Genomic DNA, 16,402 nt, shown 5'->3' with positions numbered 1-16,402 from the left:
ATTTAAGCACATGTAGTGAAGTTGAAGAGGAGAATATCTAACAATCAAACAATTGTATTCCTAGGAAAATACCTTATATAAATCCTTGAGCTTCTTCCAAGATTAAAATCCATCCCAGTGAGGGAGGTACCTTAGGAAAGATGTATATAGGAATGGAGACTGTTCTTAGAATAGTCAATGGAAGGGTATATTAATATAACTACTTAGCCCTGCTAATAAGACCATAAAAATCGTTTGTATTCCTAGAAATAAAAAAAAAATCTGTATTATGTAATTATAATGTTAAAGGAGAATCTGTGATATATATCAACATCATTTTACACACACACACACACACACACACACACACACACACACACATTTTCTTCTGTGACAGAGATCAAACAGTTCCATCAGGACTGGAAAATCTGCTAGCAAGTGATTCTAAGAAAACAGTTTCATTACATACTGCAATTCTTATTGTAATTTTTTATCTGCTTTTCTGGTTTTCTCAAACTTAGAAACAAGAAAATTAAGTTCTTAACCTATAGAATAACTGAAGATTAAAACTGAGGTAGAGAATAGATGGCTTAAGAATTCTGCTTTATTTGTATTTATAATTCATATAAAATATTAAAAATTATAATTCATTTCTAATTATAAGTTATTCATTAATGCTAATATAGTAAGACCTCATTTCTTCCAATTATATTATCTCCATACAAGTAATATATTTGAATTTTCCCAAAAAAAGGTAGACTAATTTATGTCCCTAACCTTAATTCCCTCTTTTAGTACAAGTATATGAGGGGATAGAAATGACTACCTTAAATAGGGAACAGAGAAAAGTAGGTTAAAGATTTGCTGAACTGAGGATTCATTATCCTTTGAATAAGTTTAATTTTATACTCCAAGAAATGTGGGTTAAGAAGTCATTTTGGAATTTCTCTTAAAATGAGAGGCTGGTTAAGTAAGTCTGCAGACAAAAGTGATATATCTCACATTAGGTCACTGTAGATTTTACTTTAAAGAAGAGCAAGCACAAAATTTCTTCATTCATTGTTCAAATAAACATATATTTTCAAAAACACCTGTAGGAAAATGCATTTATTTTAGAGAAAGATTCTGGGAGAAACCTTCCATATTACTCTGTGAGTGTATAAACTTAGCATTGCCTTGGTGATTTATTTAAATCAGTGGTTCTACACTAGAAGTGATTTTAAATTCAAAAGACACCTGGTAATGTCTGGAGACCTTTTTACTTGCCATGCGTGGGTATGCTATTGGTATCTAATATGTAGAGGCCTAGGATGCTGCTAAATATTTACAATGTACAGGTAAGATTGTGCCCTAGCCACGGCCACCAAAAAGTTATCCAGCCCTAAATGCCAATAGCGTGGATGAGAAATCATAACTCAAATCAACTTCCACTCTTCCCCTGCCCAGTTATGATACTTAACACATACTAACTAGCATACGTGTTGAACTAAGAATAGTAAAAAGATATTAAAATTATTATTTTTGTAAAGGGGCTAATTTAAAAATGAACTAAAAGCCATCTTGCAAGAAAAAAAGAATACTATATTTTAAAGGAATAAAAATCATGGAATCCTTGAGCTGGAAAAGGAGTGACAAACACTTAGCTTCTTTAGCCCAAGGTTCACTTAAAATAGAACTATAACTTTCTAAACAGATTCTAAATCAAAGTGACAAAATGGTAGCCAAAAGGCTGAATGAAACCCAGAAGAATAGAGCCCAAATATATACTTTGGCTAATTTTTAATATTTAATAGAATTTTAATGCCTTTAGAGAGGACATGCACTCTTTATTTTGCCACTGCACATATAGGTTACCATCATGGCATCTAAATAAATTTCAATTTATAGCCATATCACTCTGAATGCACCCAATCTTGTCTGCTCTTGGAAGGTAAATGAATTTCAGTCTTTGAATTTGATCATTGTTCTACATCATTCTAATGATAAAACCTTTTTGGAACAGAAGTTTATTATTCTAAAATATCTATGTCCAAGTTAGAGAAAATATTTCTTAATAAAGCTGAATTTTTAAAAGATCACTACCAGTAGATATAATAGTATTATAGTTGTACATTTAATAGTATATGTATATATATATATATATGGTTCATTTAAGAGAACTACGTTTATATGAAAAAAATCATGATAATTTCGAATAATTTGGTTTCATATGGAGATAGTTCACTTTAGTCTGTGTATAGAGGGATGGCAAGGCCTATAATAGGGGCTATTTCCTACCTGGTCATTGTTCAAAGAGGGTAGAGGAAGCCATGAAAACCGCAGCTTTTCTGCTCCTGGTGGGGCTCACTGATTTGGAGTGTTGTCAGTTAAAGCAGCAATCTTGGTGGCAAGCAATGATCTAGCCAGGATTTAATAGGGAGTTCTGGGAAGTGATATATATATGGGGCATTGATAAGCTCTCCACATATCCTGGGACCCAAGCCACACAGGACAACAGAGCCCATATGTGTGTATTGAATAGGAGACAGGAGAGGATTCAGCAGAAACTAAAATCCATGGCATACTTGAAGATGACCTTAACTTTAAATACACTCCTTAGACTACATCCAGATCCATTACCAGAGAGTAAATATCTTACTAGTTTGAGGTATTAAAGCAAAATTTATGACCTGTTGGTTGAACATTAAGCTATGCAGAAACACAATAAAGTCAGGCTAATAAACAAAAAAAAACTGAGAAAACACACCAGTGACCAGACATTGCTAAGGAGACAACTTTACAGATTTAGTCCAGGCAAGTTACTACACAGAGAGACAAAATAATAGCAATCACTATAGGAGGAAGAAATTAGAATCAAGAGTTGCTACAGTATATCACCTAAAACATCTAGTATTCAACAAAATTTATAAAACACTCAAAAAAAAACACACAAAAAACAAAGAAGGTCAATCTAAGCATACTCAAGAAAAAAGGCTGTCAATTGAAGCTATCTCTAAATGGCCCCAAATGTTAGGCCTATCAGGCATTGATTTTTAATGCAACCATTACATACATGAAATAAACAGAAAACACTGAATTAATGGTAAGGATAATACTCAACAAATAGAAAAATCTCAATAAAGAGAGAGAACAGTTAAAAATAAGCAAAAGGGAATTTTAGAGTTGAAAAGCACAATAACTGAAAAATTAACAGGAGAGGCTCAACAGCAGATTTAACATGACTGAAAAATAAATCAGTGAATCTGAAGATCAATAGAAATTTTCCAATCTGAAGATTAGAGAAAAAAGCAATTGAAGAAAAATGAACAGCACTTCAAAGACATTTTGTACAACATGGGGGTTTACAAATATATAAGTAATCAGAGTCCTAGAAGCAGAGGGAGAGAAAAGGGGAGTGAAAAAACATTTGAAGAAATAACGGCTAAAAAATTTCAAAGTTTGATATAAAACATTAATCTGCCACATCCAAGAAGCTCAATGAAGCCAAAGCATAAGAAACAGGAAGAGATCCACATCCAAATATATCATAATAAAACTGCTGTAAGTCAAACAAACAGAATTATCTTGAAAGCATCAAGGGCAAAATGGCTCATCATGCACATGAAAACAATATAATTAAAGGTTGATTGTTCATCAGAAATAATAGGGGCCAGAAGGCTGTAGAATGACACAAAGTGCAGAAACTGTCAGTAAAAGTATCTTTCAAAAATGATCATTTCCAGATAAACAAAGACTGTGGGAATTTGTGGCTAGCAGACTTGCCTTACAAGAAAAATTAAAGGAAGATTATGAGACTGAAAGGAAGTGATACCAGATAATCACACCAACCTACAGGAAGAAATGAAGAAGGTCAGAAATAGTAAGTATGTGGATAAATAAAAGAATATATGAAATATGTTTTCCCATTTATTAAGTTCTTTAAAGCACAAAAGATTGTGTAAAGAAATAATTCTTGCACTGTATTGTTAGGTTATAAAATATATGTAAAATAGATAACAGCAACACAAAGAAAGAGGGAGGAAATGGAGATATATTGGAGCCAACTTTATGTTTCACTGAAATAAAATACTTTGAGCAGTCACTAAAAGGTAGCTAAGAAAAAGTAACAAATTCTACAGAAGAATCAAAATGGCATGGTAAAAAATATTTTACACAAGATAAAAGGAGGAACAGGGTGGAGACAGATGAGACAAACAAAACAAATTGCAAAATGGCAGATGTAAAAGATGTCAGAAAGAATAAAAGATCAAGACCTAATTACATGCTATGTAGAAGGGATGGATCTTGGGTTGAAAGACAAACATTGAAAGTAAAAGGATGAGAAAAGAGATGCTATGCAAACAGTAACCATAAGAGCTGCAGTAAACAAGACAGTATCATACTGGCACAAGGACAGAAAAATAGATTAATAGACTAGAATTAAGAGTCCAGAAACAAACCGTTCTTTTCATGGTCATTTGATTTCTGACGAAAATGTCAACAGAATTAAATAAAAGGAACTAAAAAAAATTAAGATAGGTATAGGAACTTAAGACCTTACCTAACACCTCATAAAAAATTAATTCAGAATAGACCATAAACCTAACTGTAAGAGCTAAAGTATGAAATTAGAAAAAACAGTCTGAGAAAATCTTTGTAATGTTGGGTTAGGCAAAGAGTTTTTATAATACAATAGTAAAAGCATAAGCCATTAAAAGTGATAAAAATGAACTTCATTAAAATAAAAAACTTTTGCACTTCAAAGAATACCATTAAGAGGATGAAAAAATACCTACAGACTGGAAGAAAATATCTACAAATTGTATCTCTGATAAAGAATTTGTATCTAATATAAAGATTTTATAAGTCAGTAAGATAAACAGTCCAAGTTACAAAAAAATGGGCAAGACATGAACAGACATTTCATAGAAGAAAACATGACTGGCTGAAAAGCATGTGACATGATGATCAATATAAAAAATCATTAGAAACATGAATATTAAAGCTATAATGAAGTATCACTACATATCCAAGAGAACGGCTACAATCTGAAAGAGAGATAATATGCGAGGACATAGAGAAACTAGAACTCTTGTACAGTACAAGTTAGAATGTAATACAGCAACTTACAAAAACTTTATTGGTTTCTTTAAAAAGTTAAACTTGTTACATAATCAAATACTTCCACTCCTAGGGAAGTAGAATTTCTCAGTCCACGAGAAATAAAATCATATGTCCACATAAAACATTATATGATACTGTCCATAGCATTGTTCATAATATCACAAAACTAGAAACAATCCAAGTATCCCTCAACTGATGACTGGATAAACAAAATGTGGCATATGCATACAATGCAAAACCATTCAGTAATGAAATAATTGTAGACAATAATTGTAGATGGAATACCCTCAAAAGCATATAAGTGAAATAAATCAGGTGTAAAAGATTACAATACTGTATGTATTAGGCAGGCTGCATATATAAAAGCTTATGTATATTGTTCTCATGCAAACACACATTGTATGATTTTATTTATATGAAATATCCAGAAAGGGCAAATGTGTAGAGAATGAAAGCAGATCAGTGGTTGCCTTGGGTTGGAAGTGCAGACTGTAAAATGGCTTATAAGGAATTCTTTGAGGTGATAAAAATATTCTAAAATTGGGTTACGGTAATGATGGTGGCACTGCTCTATAAATTCACTAAAAATCATTAAATTGTACATTTTCAGTGGAATAGCAAACAACAAATTGGTGAATGTTATGGATGGAAATTTTACTCCAATAAATGTTTTTAAAAGGCTATGGCATTCAATCTAATACAAAGAACTGTCCCAGCTTGAATGAAAAACATTACAAATCTACCAATTAAATCTGTTTCATTTAAGGACCATTAAACATTTAGGGAAAAAACTTGCATAAAATCCTACCTAATCTACTATTACCAAATCTGTTTTGTGAATCTAGGCCATTGCTTCAAGAAATAGGATGCTTTAACACGTCAATTAATGTAATTTGAGAAGCATCAGGCACCAGCTAAACTGTTAACAAGACAATCACTCCTACCTCTGAAGTTTTAAATTTGATTTTAGCTGTAAGTTCCTTATTTTGACACTCAAATGGAAGAAAACTCAGTATACACATAGTATTATTTTAAAAAGTCCCCAAATCATTTTATTTTTGGAAACAGTAAAAATAAATGTAGGATTTAATTTTAGAGCTTTATTGACTATCTAACATGTATGAATTTTTACTTTTTCACTGAACTAAGTCCATGTGTTTCAATGAAAGAAACCTTTTACTCAAACATTAAAAGCTTTCTGTGCAAACTACCATAGCCTGAAATTATAATATTTAGCTATTTGCTATTCCATTCAAGAAACAATGTAGTTATTATACTGTATTATTTGTTCCTCTTTTCATGTGCTATATAATACAGCACTTACCCTGCTTTCTTCTAGGCTATCAAATGGACCCGGTGGATCATCCAAACAAAGAAATTCTCTCACTGCAAGGCTTTTCAAAGGAAAAAAAAATTATCTGAAGTACAAATAAGTTTGTAAAATATAGCAAAAAGCAAAAGTTACTTTGAAGCTATACAGTGTTTTAAGCAAGCTGGTTATGTGTTATCATACAACTAAATATAAAACTACAGAAGATGCAAAGAGATTTTAAGGTGTTTTCTAAGATCTTAGAACATAAAAATCACAAATGTATTGTTACATACAAACTATAGGACATAAAACATACTACAAAATAATGGTTCAAGAGACCAACACAGTGAATAGCCTCTTTACGATTTTCAAAGAAATATTAGTCTGAACTAGTCTGTCATTATCCTTTTAAAAATAAATGCACTTTCTAATTTATACCTCACTTGTTTTTGTTTCAGATGCTTCTGAAGTGACTGAAAAGCGTTTACTCTCAAACAAGCTAAAGACTGACCTTACAATCATATTTATTATATTAATTTACTTATTTTCCCCAGATAGTTTAAGAGAAAAAATTCTAACCATCCTATCTCTAAATGATTACAAATTTTAAAATAATAATGAATATGATATTGTTATGCTTATACTTTGCTATTATTAGAGAAATAGGTTAAAGGGGAACATAATCAAACTTCCTTGTAATAAAAATGCCTCCCTGCCTTTCTATAAAGTAATTTTGAACTGAGAGACAACTCTATGTACACATCAAAACACAAATGTGCATACTTAAATTTATATTTGATTAGCAAAATAAAAATTTTAGAAATTTCCTTTGACAAAGGATTTTTCTTTCTTTCTTTTTTTTTTTTTTTTGGACAGAGTCTCGCCCTGATGCCCAGGCTGGAGTCTGGAGTGCAGTGTTATGATCTCGGCTCATTTCAACCTCTGCCTCCTGAGTTCAAGTGATTCTCCTGCCTCAGCCTCCTGAGCAGCTGGGATTACAGGCGTGAGCCACCTCATCTGGCTGGGATTTCTTGATATACTACAAAAAGGGGATGTCAACTTATGCTGAAAAGGGAATGGGGCTTTTGGGTTCAGATTAGGCCAGACAGGTTGATGATATCAGAAGGTGTCCATGAAGAGATAAATGGATTTTTACATATCCTATTATATTTAATATGCTCACATATCCTATTGTATTTAATTTTCACAACAATCATGTAAGATTAGGATAAGTATTGGATCTCCATTTCAGAAATGATACCAAACTTCAGAGATGTGAAATTACTTGTCCAATGTCAGAAAGTGCAAGTGGTAAGCTGTACCTTCAATCTTGTTTCCTGAGTGTGATTATGTGCCCTTTTCTACCTTTAAATTCTTTGTCTTATGTTTTGGTTCATTTGGATTCTCCTTGCTGGACACTTTCTCTCTGAACACATTCAATTTATCTGTATCCCTCTCTAGCAGAACACTGCAGCACAGCAGCACTGCAGTTGGTCTGATAACACAGAGTAGAACAAGGTCCTCTGATTTAGAAAGTATACTTCTATTCACCTACTATTACATACAAATGACTCGTAGGAAATCAAGTGATCTGGGATTGAGAGGTCAAGTTTGCATGAAACCCTGAGAAAATAGCATTTAAGACTGAAAGCAAACTGCTAAGAAACATAAGGAAGGGTCTTATATAATACTTCTGGTATACAATGTAAAACATTATTTTCTTACAGTTTTATATCCAAATTTCCTCATACTTTAATGCCATTTTTAAGTTTACAAATTAATTATTGGACTGTTGCTGCTAGAAAAGAAAAAGTAAGTAAAAGGAGTAAACATATATGCCTTTTTGTATCTTTGATTTACAGTAGATATTTAGCCAAGATCAACAGGGAATGTTGACAGCGTATCCAGCTGGAGGAATCTTTTTTTGGAGTGGTTATTCTGTTTATATTCACCTTCCCTAAAAATCTTAATGATCTATGGCTCACTAGAGTTCTACTTAAATGAAATCCCGTGGATTCTCTAAGTTTTTTTCCCTATATAATTCCAAGTTTATACTCGGTGCTTTACTTTCTTTAATCTGTAGCAGAGTAAAATTTGAAACTGGCTTTACAATTTTAATTTACATAACACCTTTTCAGTGGCTCATTACATTTCCTCTGCTTCAACAAGTTTCAGGTGGTAAAGAAAACAGTCAATACCCTCAAACTCTATTTCTAGCTAAGGAGAGGACACCTAAGAATCTCTGGAAGATGGTAGTATTTGAGAAAACAATTCCTTTCTTCTTAGAAATTCTGAAACATTTTTCTTCCTAGGAAAGGAAACCCTCACCTTTGCTTGAGAATCACTGACTACATAACTTTATTTAGATACAATGAATACTTATTGATCGTCTATGTGTGCCATTATTCCTTTTATATTCTGGAATACATTTTTACTGTGTTTGGGAAAACTATTTTAAAATTGGGATCAGGTGTTGACTTAAGTTGCCTAAAGGTAGATAAGAAAACCACCAATGATATCTCTCAGCATTGTTTTAACTATCAGAGCAAATCTGTACTACAAATTCAACTTTCTTGATTCTCTTGAAAAAGTTTTTTTAAAAAAGTTTTACTATATTTTCAAACGCTCTTAATAACAAAATATTTGACTTTATTGCAAATTTTATAACTATCTATAATTTAATTTCTACCAAACATTTTATAGCAAAAACTATCTAACCAACCTTAGCAATGTGTTGATTTTCATGAGATAGCATTATATGAACTAATGCATACGTAACTGAATTCATCTTTCATTTTATATAAATACTAAGATGAACTTTTCTGAATATCTTAAATTTTTTTTTAATTAAAAAAATAAAAACAACTTAGAGACATTAATGACTGAATTTCCTGTGAAAAGACAGTTCAGGTTGCAAAGGTATAAAACAGTTATCTTTAAGAATTCTTGTTCCAGTTAGAGAATTATTGAATTTTTATAACTAGAAGAGACCTAAGTTGTTATCTAATCAAACATAAACCATTTATGTGTGTACCTATGCAACAATCTTGCATGTTCTTCACATGTACCCCAAAACCTAAAATGCAATAAAAAAAAAGAAAAAGAAAAAAAAAACAAACCATTTAATAATTCCCTCTTTGATACCACTGATAATTGTCTACTCTCTTCAAATAGTTAAGATAAAGAGAAACCTAGTTTTTCAAAAGACAGAACATTTTTATATCGGACAGCTTGAAATGACAGGTAACTTTTAAAAATCTGAGCTGATAGTGCTTTCCTCTAACTTCTTGTTGTTATTTCTATTTTATGTGTTAGCCTTGCTATTCAAAATGAGGTTATTAGACCAGCCAGTATCAGCATCACCTAGATACCTGCTGGAAATGCAAAATCTTCAGCTCATACTTGCTGAATCAGAGTCAGCATTAACAAATCCCAGGTTATTCACAGGCACACTACAGTTGGAGAAGCACTACTCTTAAATATATGTAATCCATCCTTCCTCCCCAAAACAATCTTTCAAATATGTAAAGATGGCTATCCTATCTCCCGAGTAGTTTTTAAAGGATACATATGCTCATTTCTTTCAATTGTTCTGTCATATTAATGTTTGGATGCTATTTTCTTTTCTTTAAAACCATGAACTGCTATTAATCCAGATCCAACTTGAACTTTAAAAAAAATATGTATAATTAAAAATACTGAATTTTGGTACTGAAGCCCTTACAGATAAATAATGTGAAGAAAAATATGTAACTTTAACTTTCGAATTTTGAAAAATTAAAAAGGAAAAAAATTGGCAAATAAGATATGTGAAGTACTTCTGAAAATGAAGAATAGTAAAATATTTGCTGTGCTGATTAATTATGTAATAATTTAAAAGTAGTTCAAGACAGTGTAAAACAAATAGCTATATTTTAACTAAAATTGTACAATACAAGGCTGTATTCACTTTGATAAACTGACTTGTGTGTTTTTACTGGTACAAGACCTCTACCTTCTTGCTTCTGCATTTTGATTACAATATTTCCTATCATTTCCAAAGTTGTTCTTCATCTTTCTTTGCTGGTACAATTATCACTAATTCTTTAAAGTGCCATTCAACTATCACCCTTTGAGAAGCCTTGTCTCATTTTCCTAGTCAAAAGTTCTGTCTTTTCCCCCTTTAAAAGAGATCTAATTCTTTATCCATTATGATTTTTGGGGACATGTCTTCTTTCTATTCAGTTTTCTTTTTAATAGGATGAGTATCTAACTCATTTTTATATAGTCAAAATATCTTTTATGTAGCAAGCTCTAAATAAATATTTATTGAATAGATAAAATCTCTAAGAAATCTGTTTATCATGTAAATATTAATGTTTTCATCTGAATCCTTACTTTGAATTTTCTAAATAAATCTGAAAACAATATTCTAGATCTTAAAATATTCAAATCAATAGTCCTTAATAGCCGTTCAGTTCGTATTTTCTTCCATTTCTGCTTTAAGAGTTGGAGAATATGTAACACTAAGAGCTGCCCATTGTGTAACGGCAATTGCTTAGAAATCACGAAGTTAAGAAATAACTGTGTTGTAAGGTGCTAAGGATATAAAAATAAAAGTGAAAGAACAATTAATACTAATGTATAAACAACATCATATAATTATTTGGCCAGCTAAAATTAGTAAGTTTTTTCTATGTTGCTATTCCAACTGTACCAGAATGCTAACAGGCAACCCAACAGGTAATGTACAACTAAGTGATGTTTTTATGTAGTGATTCTTACATGCAGTTTTATGTTTTCATAAAGAAGTGTTGAAAGTTTGTCATTTTTCCTTTTCTTCTGTAGGAGGGATTTCCCCCCTTCCTTCCCCACCCCACTACCTTACTTTAGCAACTAAGATCTATTATCAGTACTTTAAAAATAGAGGATTCATTTATAGAATACATTTGATTTTAACTGAAAAATGAGAGAATCTGTTTTCACCCCTCTCCTACATTGTTGGATACAATCAAGCTTCTATCTCACGTCTTATGCTCCACCTGCCATTTCAATTTAGATCGCAGAGATGACTAAAATCTTGGCTATGCAGTACAACAGTAATACTGATGGCAGCATCACTGTTAATAATATAGTCTGTGACACACTGAGAATTATGTATGTATTTTATAGAAGGAATAGTACTGAGGGATGAGAAGATAAAATCTCAAAAAAGTATAGAAAAGTATTATGCTGTTTTTTAATGGATCGACCATCAATTCATAAATATTTGGCAACCTCAGACTTTCTATATACTTTCTAATTATTTGTTTCTTGCTCATATCCATCTTCCTACCCATAATCTTAAGCATTCCAGACTCTCAAAATCCCACTCCCAGTATTGCTTGATCACTGCAAACAGCACTGGTCTTCCCTCTTCTTTGAGTTCTTCTTACTTTTATAAACTGTACCATACCAAGCAGCAATTCATAAATGTCATTATTTTGTTCAAACAGGAGCCTAATTTCTCTAAATGAATTTTAAAACTAGTAAGTATACCCTCTCTTTTACACCCTTTGTTACAGGGCAAATGCATAAGATTTGCCCTGAGTGAATATCCCTTCCTTCTTTTCTCCAAAGCATGTCTCAAACAATATGTTATTAAGAAATCTCTTACATTGTGATAGTGGGTGCCAAGGCACAAGTACCCTGTTTTTAATTGAATTGAAGTTATCTTCCTACATTTCCTAAATGTCTGATGATATCATATGACAAAAGCAGGTAGGCAAACAAATACATACTAGAGTCTTTCATGCAAGATTTCTTAGAAGCTTTAATCCTCTAGGGATATCAAATGAAACCTTTCTCCAGCTTATTGGGCCAAGAAACCTTTCTTTCCCTTAAACGCCTATTTATGAATTGAGCAAGACCATTACCACTGTTCTGAGCTATGTAGCTTTAGAAATGACAGGATCTCAAATGGCTCTAGTAATGTCTACTTTAGCAACTAGAAAAGACAGGATCTCAAATGGCTCTAGTAATGTCTACTTTAGCAACTAAGATCAATTATCAGTACTTTAAAAATAGGATTCATTTATAGAACACATTTGATTTTGATTCACCACAATATTTTAAATACAGAGACATAAAGGTTTACTGAACAAGGGACAAGAGAAAAGGGGAAAGGATATGTCAACTTTTTGATGGCAGTAAAAGTCTTCTTTTATGGTATGCTATCAAACATATTTTCTTCCAAGGCTTTCTGTATAATTTTGGTGTTTACTGGTTTTTATTCCTGCTTTGTGAGTCTGAATTAACACTAATCTTTTCTCTTTTGACATGTAAAATATATATACACAGAAAAGTGGGGAGCACTAATGTTCTCACCACCTAGACTATATAATCGCTAACTCTGTCACAATGGCTTCAATTTTTTTTTTTCTAACACTCAATACATCAGTGGATATCAACAGTTCTGTCATTCATTCAAGAAGTATTTATTGAGAACCAACTATGTGAGCACTGTGCTAAACATTAGAGACTGGACGTGAGTAAAATAAAACAGCCACAAGACCTGTTGTTATACATCTTACAATCTGGTGGGAGAAAGACAAATAGTGACAGAAATAATTATAAACTGAAGTGCTATGAAAGTGAAGTACCAACTAGCCTTTCTCAACTGGGATTCCAAGAGAGAACTGAACCCTACTGATCAATGATTTAAGTAATTATTGTCTCAATTCTATTGAGACTGGCACATAGCCAGTATCATCTTAGGACACAGGAAAATAAATTAATTCATTACCTACAATGGGTGTCTTAAAGCATCAGAACCAGTTGAGAAGGGAATGGTACAGACACTATGAGAAATAACTGACCTAGTGTTTTGTGGTGGTGAAGGGTCTGTTAGGAGGCCAGTTACCTAAGGAAGTGAAATGCGTGTTGAAACCTGAAGGATGGGTAAGGTAAGGTCAGAGCTGGGTGGAGTAGTAGTGTGAAAGGTTGCCTTTTCAGGAAATAGCATATTTGAAGGCTCTAAGAAACAAGGAGCAAGCTGATTTTGGAGAATTAAAAGACCACTATGGCAAATGTGAAGAGAATTGGAGGTGGGTAGGAATAACAAAACCGAAGGTTAGAAAGAAGGCAGGTAGGTAGGCAGGGACCAGAAAGAATACTTTAAATCAAACTGCATCACAAAGATCACTGTAGCTTTACTGGCGTATAGAAATAAGAGTGGAGGAGGAAGACCAGTGGGAAAGCATCTACAGTAATTAAGGTGAGAGAAACCTTCTTGGACTACGGTAGTGATGGCAGGGATGGAGAAAGTAGACAGATATGAGTGGTGCTTGCAAGGGAAATATTAAGGGTAGTGAGGGATGTGTTAAAGATGACTTACAGGTTCTGGGTAGATGATGCTGTTGAAAACTGGGGAAAAAAGGTTGCAGACTAAACTTTCAAATGTGTTTTAGGTTTGAGGCAATTTTGAGATATCTGAAGGAGATGTCGAGAAGGCAACTGTATATATCATTCTGGAGTAGAAAGAATGGGTTTGGCTTGCAGTTCCTTCTTTAAGAGAAAAGTGAGGGAGGATGGGCAGGGATCTTGAGAACTCATCAGGCTTATGCGGCACACATTCAAAAGTAAGATGCACATATATAAATATATATATATATATCTCACATGTGTGTTATGCAGGAAAAAAACCTGATACATGCAAAGTCTGAGAAAAAAGGGTACAAAAAGTTAGATAGGATGGTTTTCTTAATTTGTTTTCCATTCTCATGTGAAAAACTGCTCAAGACAGTTATGGGCCCAAGTTATCTATAAGCTATTGCTGCATTGTAAATGCTCTGTACTTTTTTTCAAAATAGTTTTAATTTATCTGAAATATAAGTTTCAAAATTAGATACTCAGCTGATATTATACCACTAAGCAATTTTCTTGTAAATATATTGTGAAGCAAAAAACCCATATAGATCTGTTCTTTTCAATTTTAAATGCTTTTTGGTATTTTCACTCTACCTCCTATATAAATTAACCCAACTTCACAATTTTAATATTTTTGCACTACTTTGGAGAAATATAAAGAATATTACCTTTACAATTACATAGCATCATATTAATCAAAATTTTACTAATCTATAAGTGGTTTTGTTTAAGTCATGGCTAAAATACAAAATGCTAAAAGTTTACCTTTGGGTGGATTTAGTACATAGTACACTGGATTTTTCACTTTACTGACTTTTTGACATAAGCTTTGATAAAAATGAAAAGCCAAATAAAGTCCTTATTGAAAGAAAGCATGAAAATCTCTTGTAGTACTTTATTAAAATAATTACATTCCTACGCTGTATTTTTGTGCTTAAATAACTATGATCATAGATTTATTCTTTAATTTACGCCAGTTGTTGGAATGGTTTTATAATCTTTTATTTCAATTTGTTACATACCAGTTAGCAATGTCCTTGTGAGCTACTAAATTTTGAAGAAAAGCTTGCAATCCTAATTGTCTATCTTCTAAAAAGTCGGCATTGTAATTATCTTTAAACCAGCGTTTTGGAGGAAGTGCTAGTCGAAAACCTGGAAACATCTCTTTTAACTGAAAAAGAAGAAAAGAGCAAATACAATGTTTAACTCAATCACTATCAATTCTACAAAATCTATCCTGTTGACTGTATGAAATTATTCATGAAATAAGTTTAAAATAAAAAAATAATTAAGTTCAGTTCAGCTCGTTATGTTTTGATTGTTTTATTTCTTGTTTTCTACCAGTTGTGCATACAGAGGAGTTCCAGTCTTTCCAGATCCTTGCCAGAACTTGGCATTGTCTATCTTTTGAATGTTAACCTTTCTATTGGGGGTATAGAATAATTTCATTCTGGTTATAATTTGCGTTTCTTTGCTGACAAATGATGATGAATATCTTCTCATATGCTTATTTGCATTTGCATATCTTCTCCAGTGAATTATGTATTAAATTTTTTAGCACTGTCCCCTTTAAAAAATTAGGTTGCCTTTTTATTAAGTCGTAAGAGTTCTTTATATGTTTCAGATACAAGTCCTTTGTCAGATATATGTGTTACAAATATTTTCTCCCAACTGTGGACTGACTTTTTCAATTTAACAGTCTTAATGGAGCAGATTTTTAAAAATTTAAATGTTATTTAATTCATCAATTATTTCTTTTATGGTTTATGGTTTTTTTTTTAAGATCATAAAAAATTTTTGCTTACTGAAAGACTGTAAAGATTTTCTTCCATGTTTCTTTCCTAAAAGTTTAGTTTTAACTTTTACATTTTTGTTGTGACTCGTTTTATACATTTGGCTTAAATTTTACTTTCTTAGGGAAGACTTTCCCAATCCTGTAAACTAGGTAGTTAAGTCTTCCTTTCTACATTCTGTTAAGTTACCACAACTGTGTAACAAATTACCTGAAATCTCAGTGATATAAAATAAGCATTTATTAATATTAAGCTCACAAATTTTTTAGGTCAATAATTCATATGAAGTACAGTGAAGATGCTATATCTCTGATATACAACGAATTTGGGCCTCAGCTGAAAGACTTGAAGGTTGGGTGTTAGAACTGTCTGAAGTTTACTTGCTTGCATGTATAAAGGATGATGCTGGCTGCTGGCTGAGAACTTTGCCAAGGCTGTCAGCCACAAACCTAACACTGGCCTCTCCGGGTGTCTTGGACTTTTCTTGCAGCATGGAGGCTGGCTTCAAAAGGGAGGATCCCAAGAAAGCACGCCAGAATAAAACTGTGTGCTTCTTGTAATCTAGGCTTGAAAGTCACACAGCATTATTTTCACTGACCTCTCTTGGGTTGAACAGTCACAAGCCCATCCAGGTTCAAGGGGAGGGGAAATGGATTCCACCTCTTGATGGGCAGTGCCAAGATTCAGGAAGAACATATGGGACTGAAGATACTGCCGTGGCCACTTTTAGAAAAAATCTGACACACACTGTCAAATCATGAATTTATTTCTTTAATGACATCATTCACAACGTAAACAGCACATTTAATTTAGGCTTTCTTAATAGACC

General features: G+C 32.5%; 2 protein-coding genes across 6 annotated transcripts in view; one reads left to right on the top strand and one right to left on the bottom strand.

The window, feature by feature from the left end:
• CHMP4C (charged multivesicular body protein 4C) overlaps window positions 1-14,809 on the top strand; it is an 86,324-nt gene extending 71,515 nt beyond the window's left edge. Inside the window, exons 8-9 of the mRNA XM_074386936.1 lie at window positions 3,702-3,838; window positions 6,422-14,809. The gene's annotated coding sequence lies outside the window, so the exon portion shown is untranslated. The remainder of the gene's footprint in view (window positions 1-3,701; window positions 3,839-6,421) is intronic.
• Window positions 1-16,402, bottom strand: part of SNX16 (sorting nexin 16) — a 39,736-nt gene that overhangs the window by 9,571 nt on the left and 13,763 nt on the right. For all 5 annotated transcript variants that reach the window (XM_074386934.1, XM_074386935.1, XM_010350882.3 and 2 more), the window contains 2 exons: window positions 14,803-14,951; window positions 6,407-6,476 (listed from right to left, as the gene is read on the bottom strand). In XM_074386934.1, the coding sequence (XP_074243035.1) occupies window positions 6,407-6,476; window positions 14,803-14,951 (219 nt within the window). The remainder of the gene's footprint in view (window positions 1-6,406; window positions 6,477-14,802; window positions 14,952-16,402) is intronic.

This window comes from Saimiri boliviensis, chromosome 15, assembly GCF_048565385.1.
Source record: "Saimiri boliviensis isolate mSaiBol1 chromosome 15, mSaiBol1.pri, whole genome shotgun sequence".
Taxonomy (NCBI): domain Eukaryota; kingdom Metazoa; phylum Chordata; class Mammalia; order Primates; family Cebidae; genus Saimiri; species Saimiri boliviensis.
The sequence above is the reverse complement of the archived record's forward strand: the minus strand, read 5'-3'. Positions and strand labels throughout refer to the sequence as shown.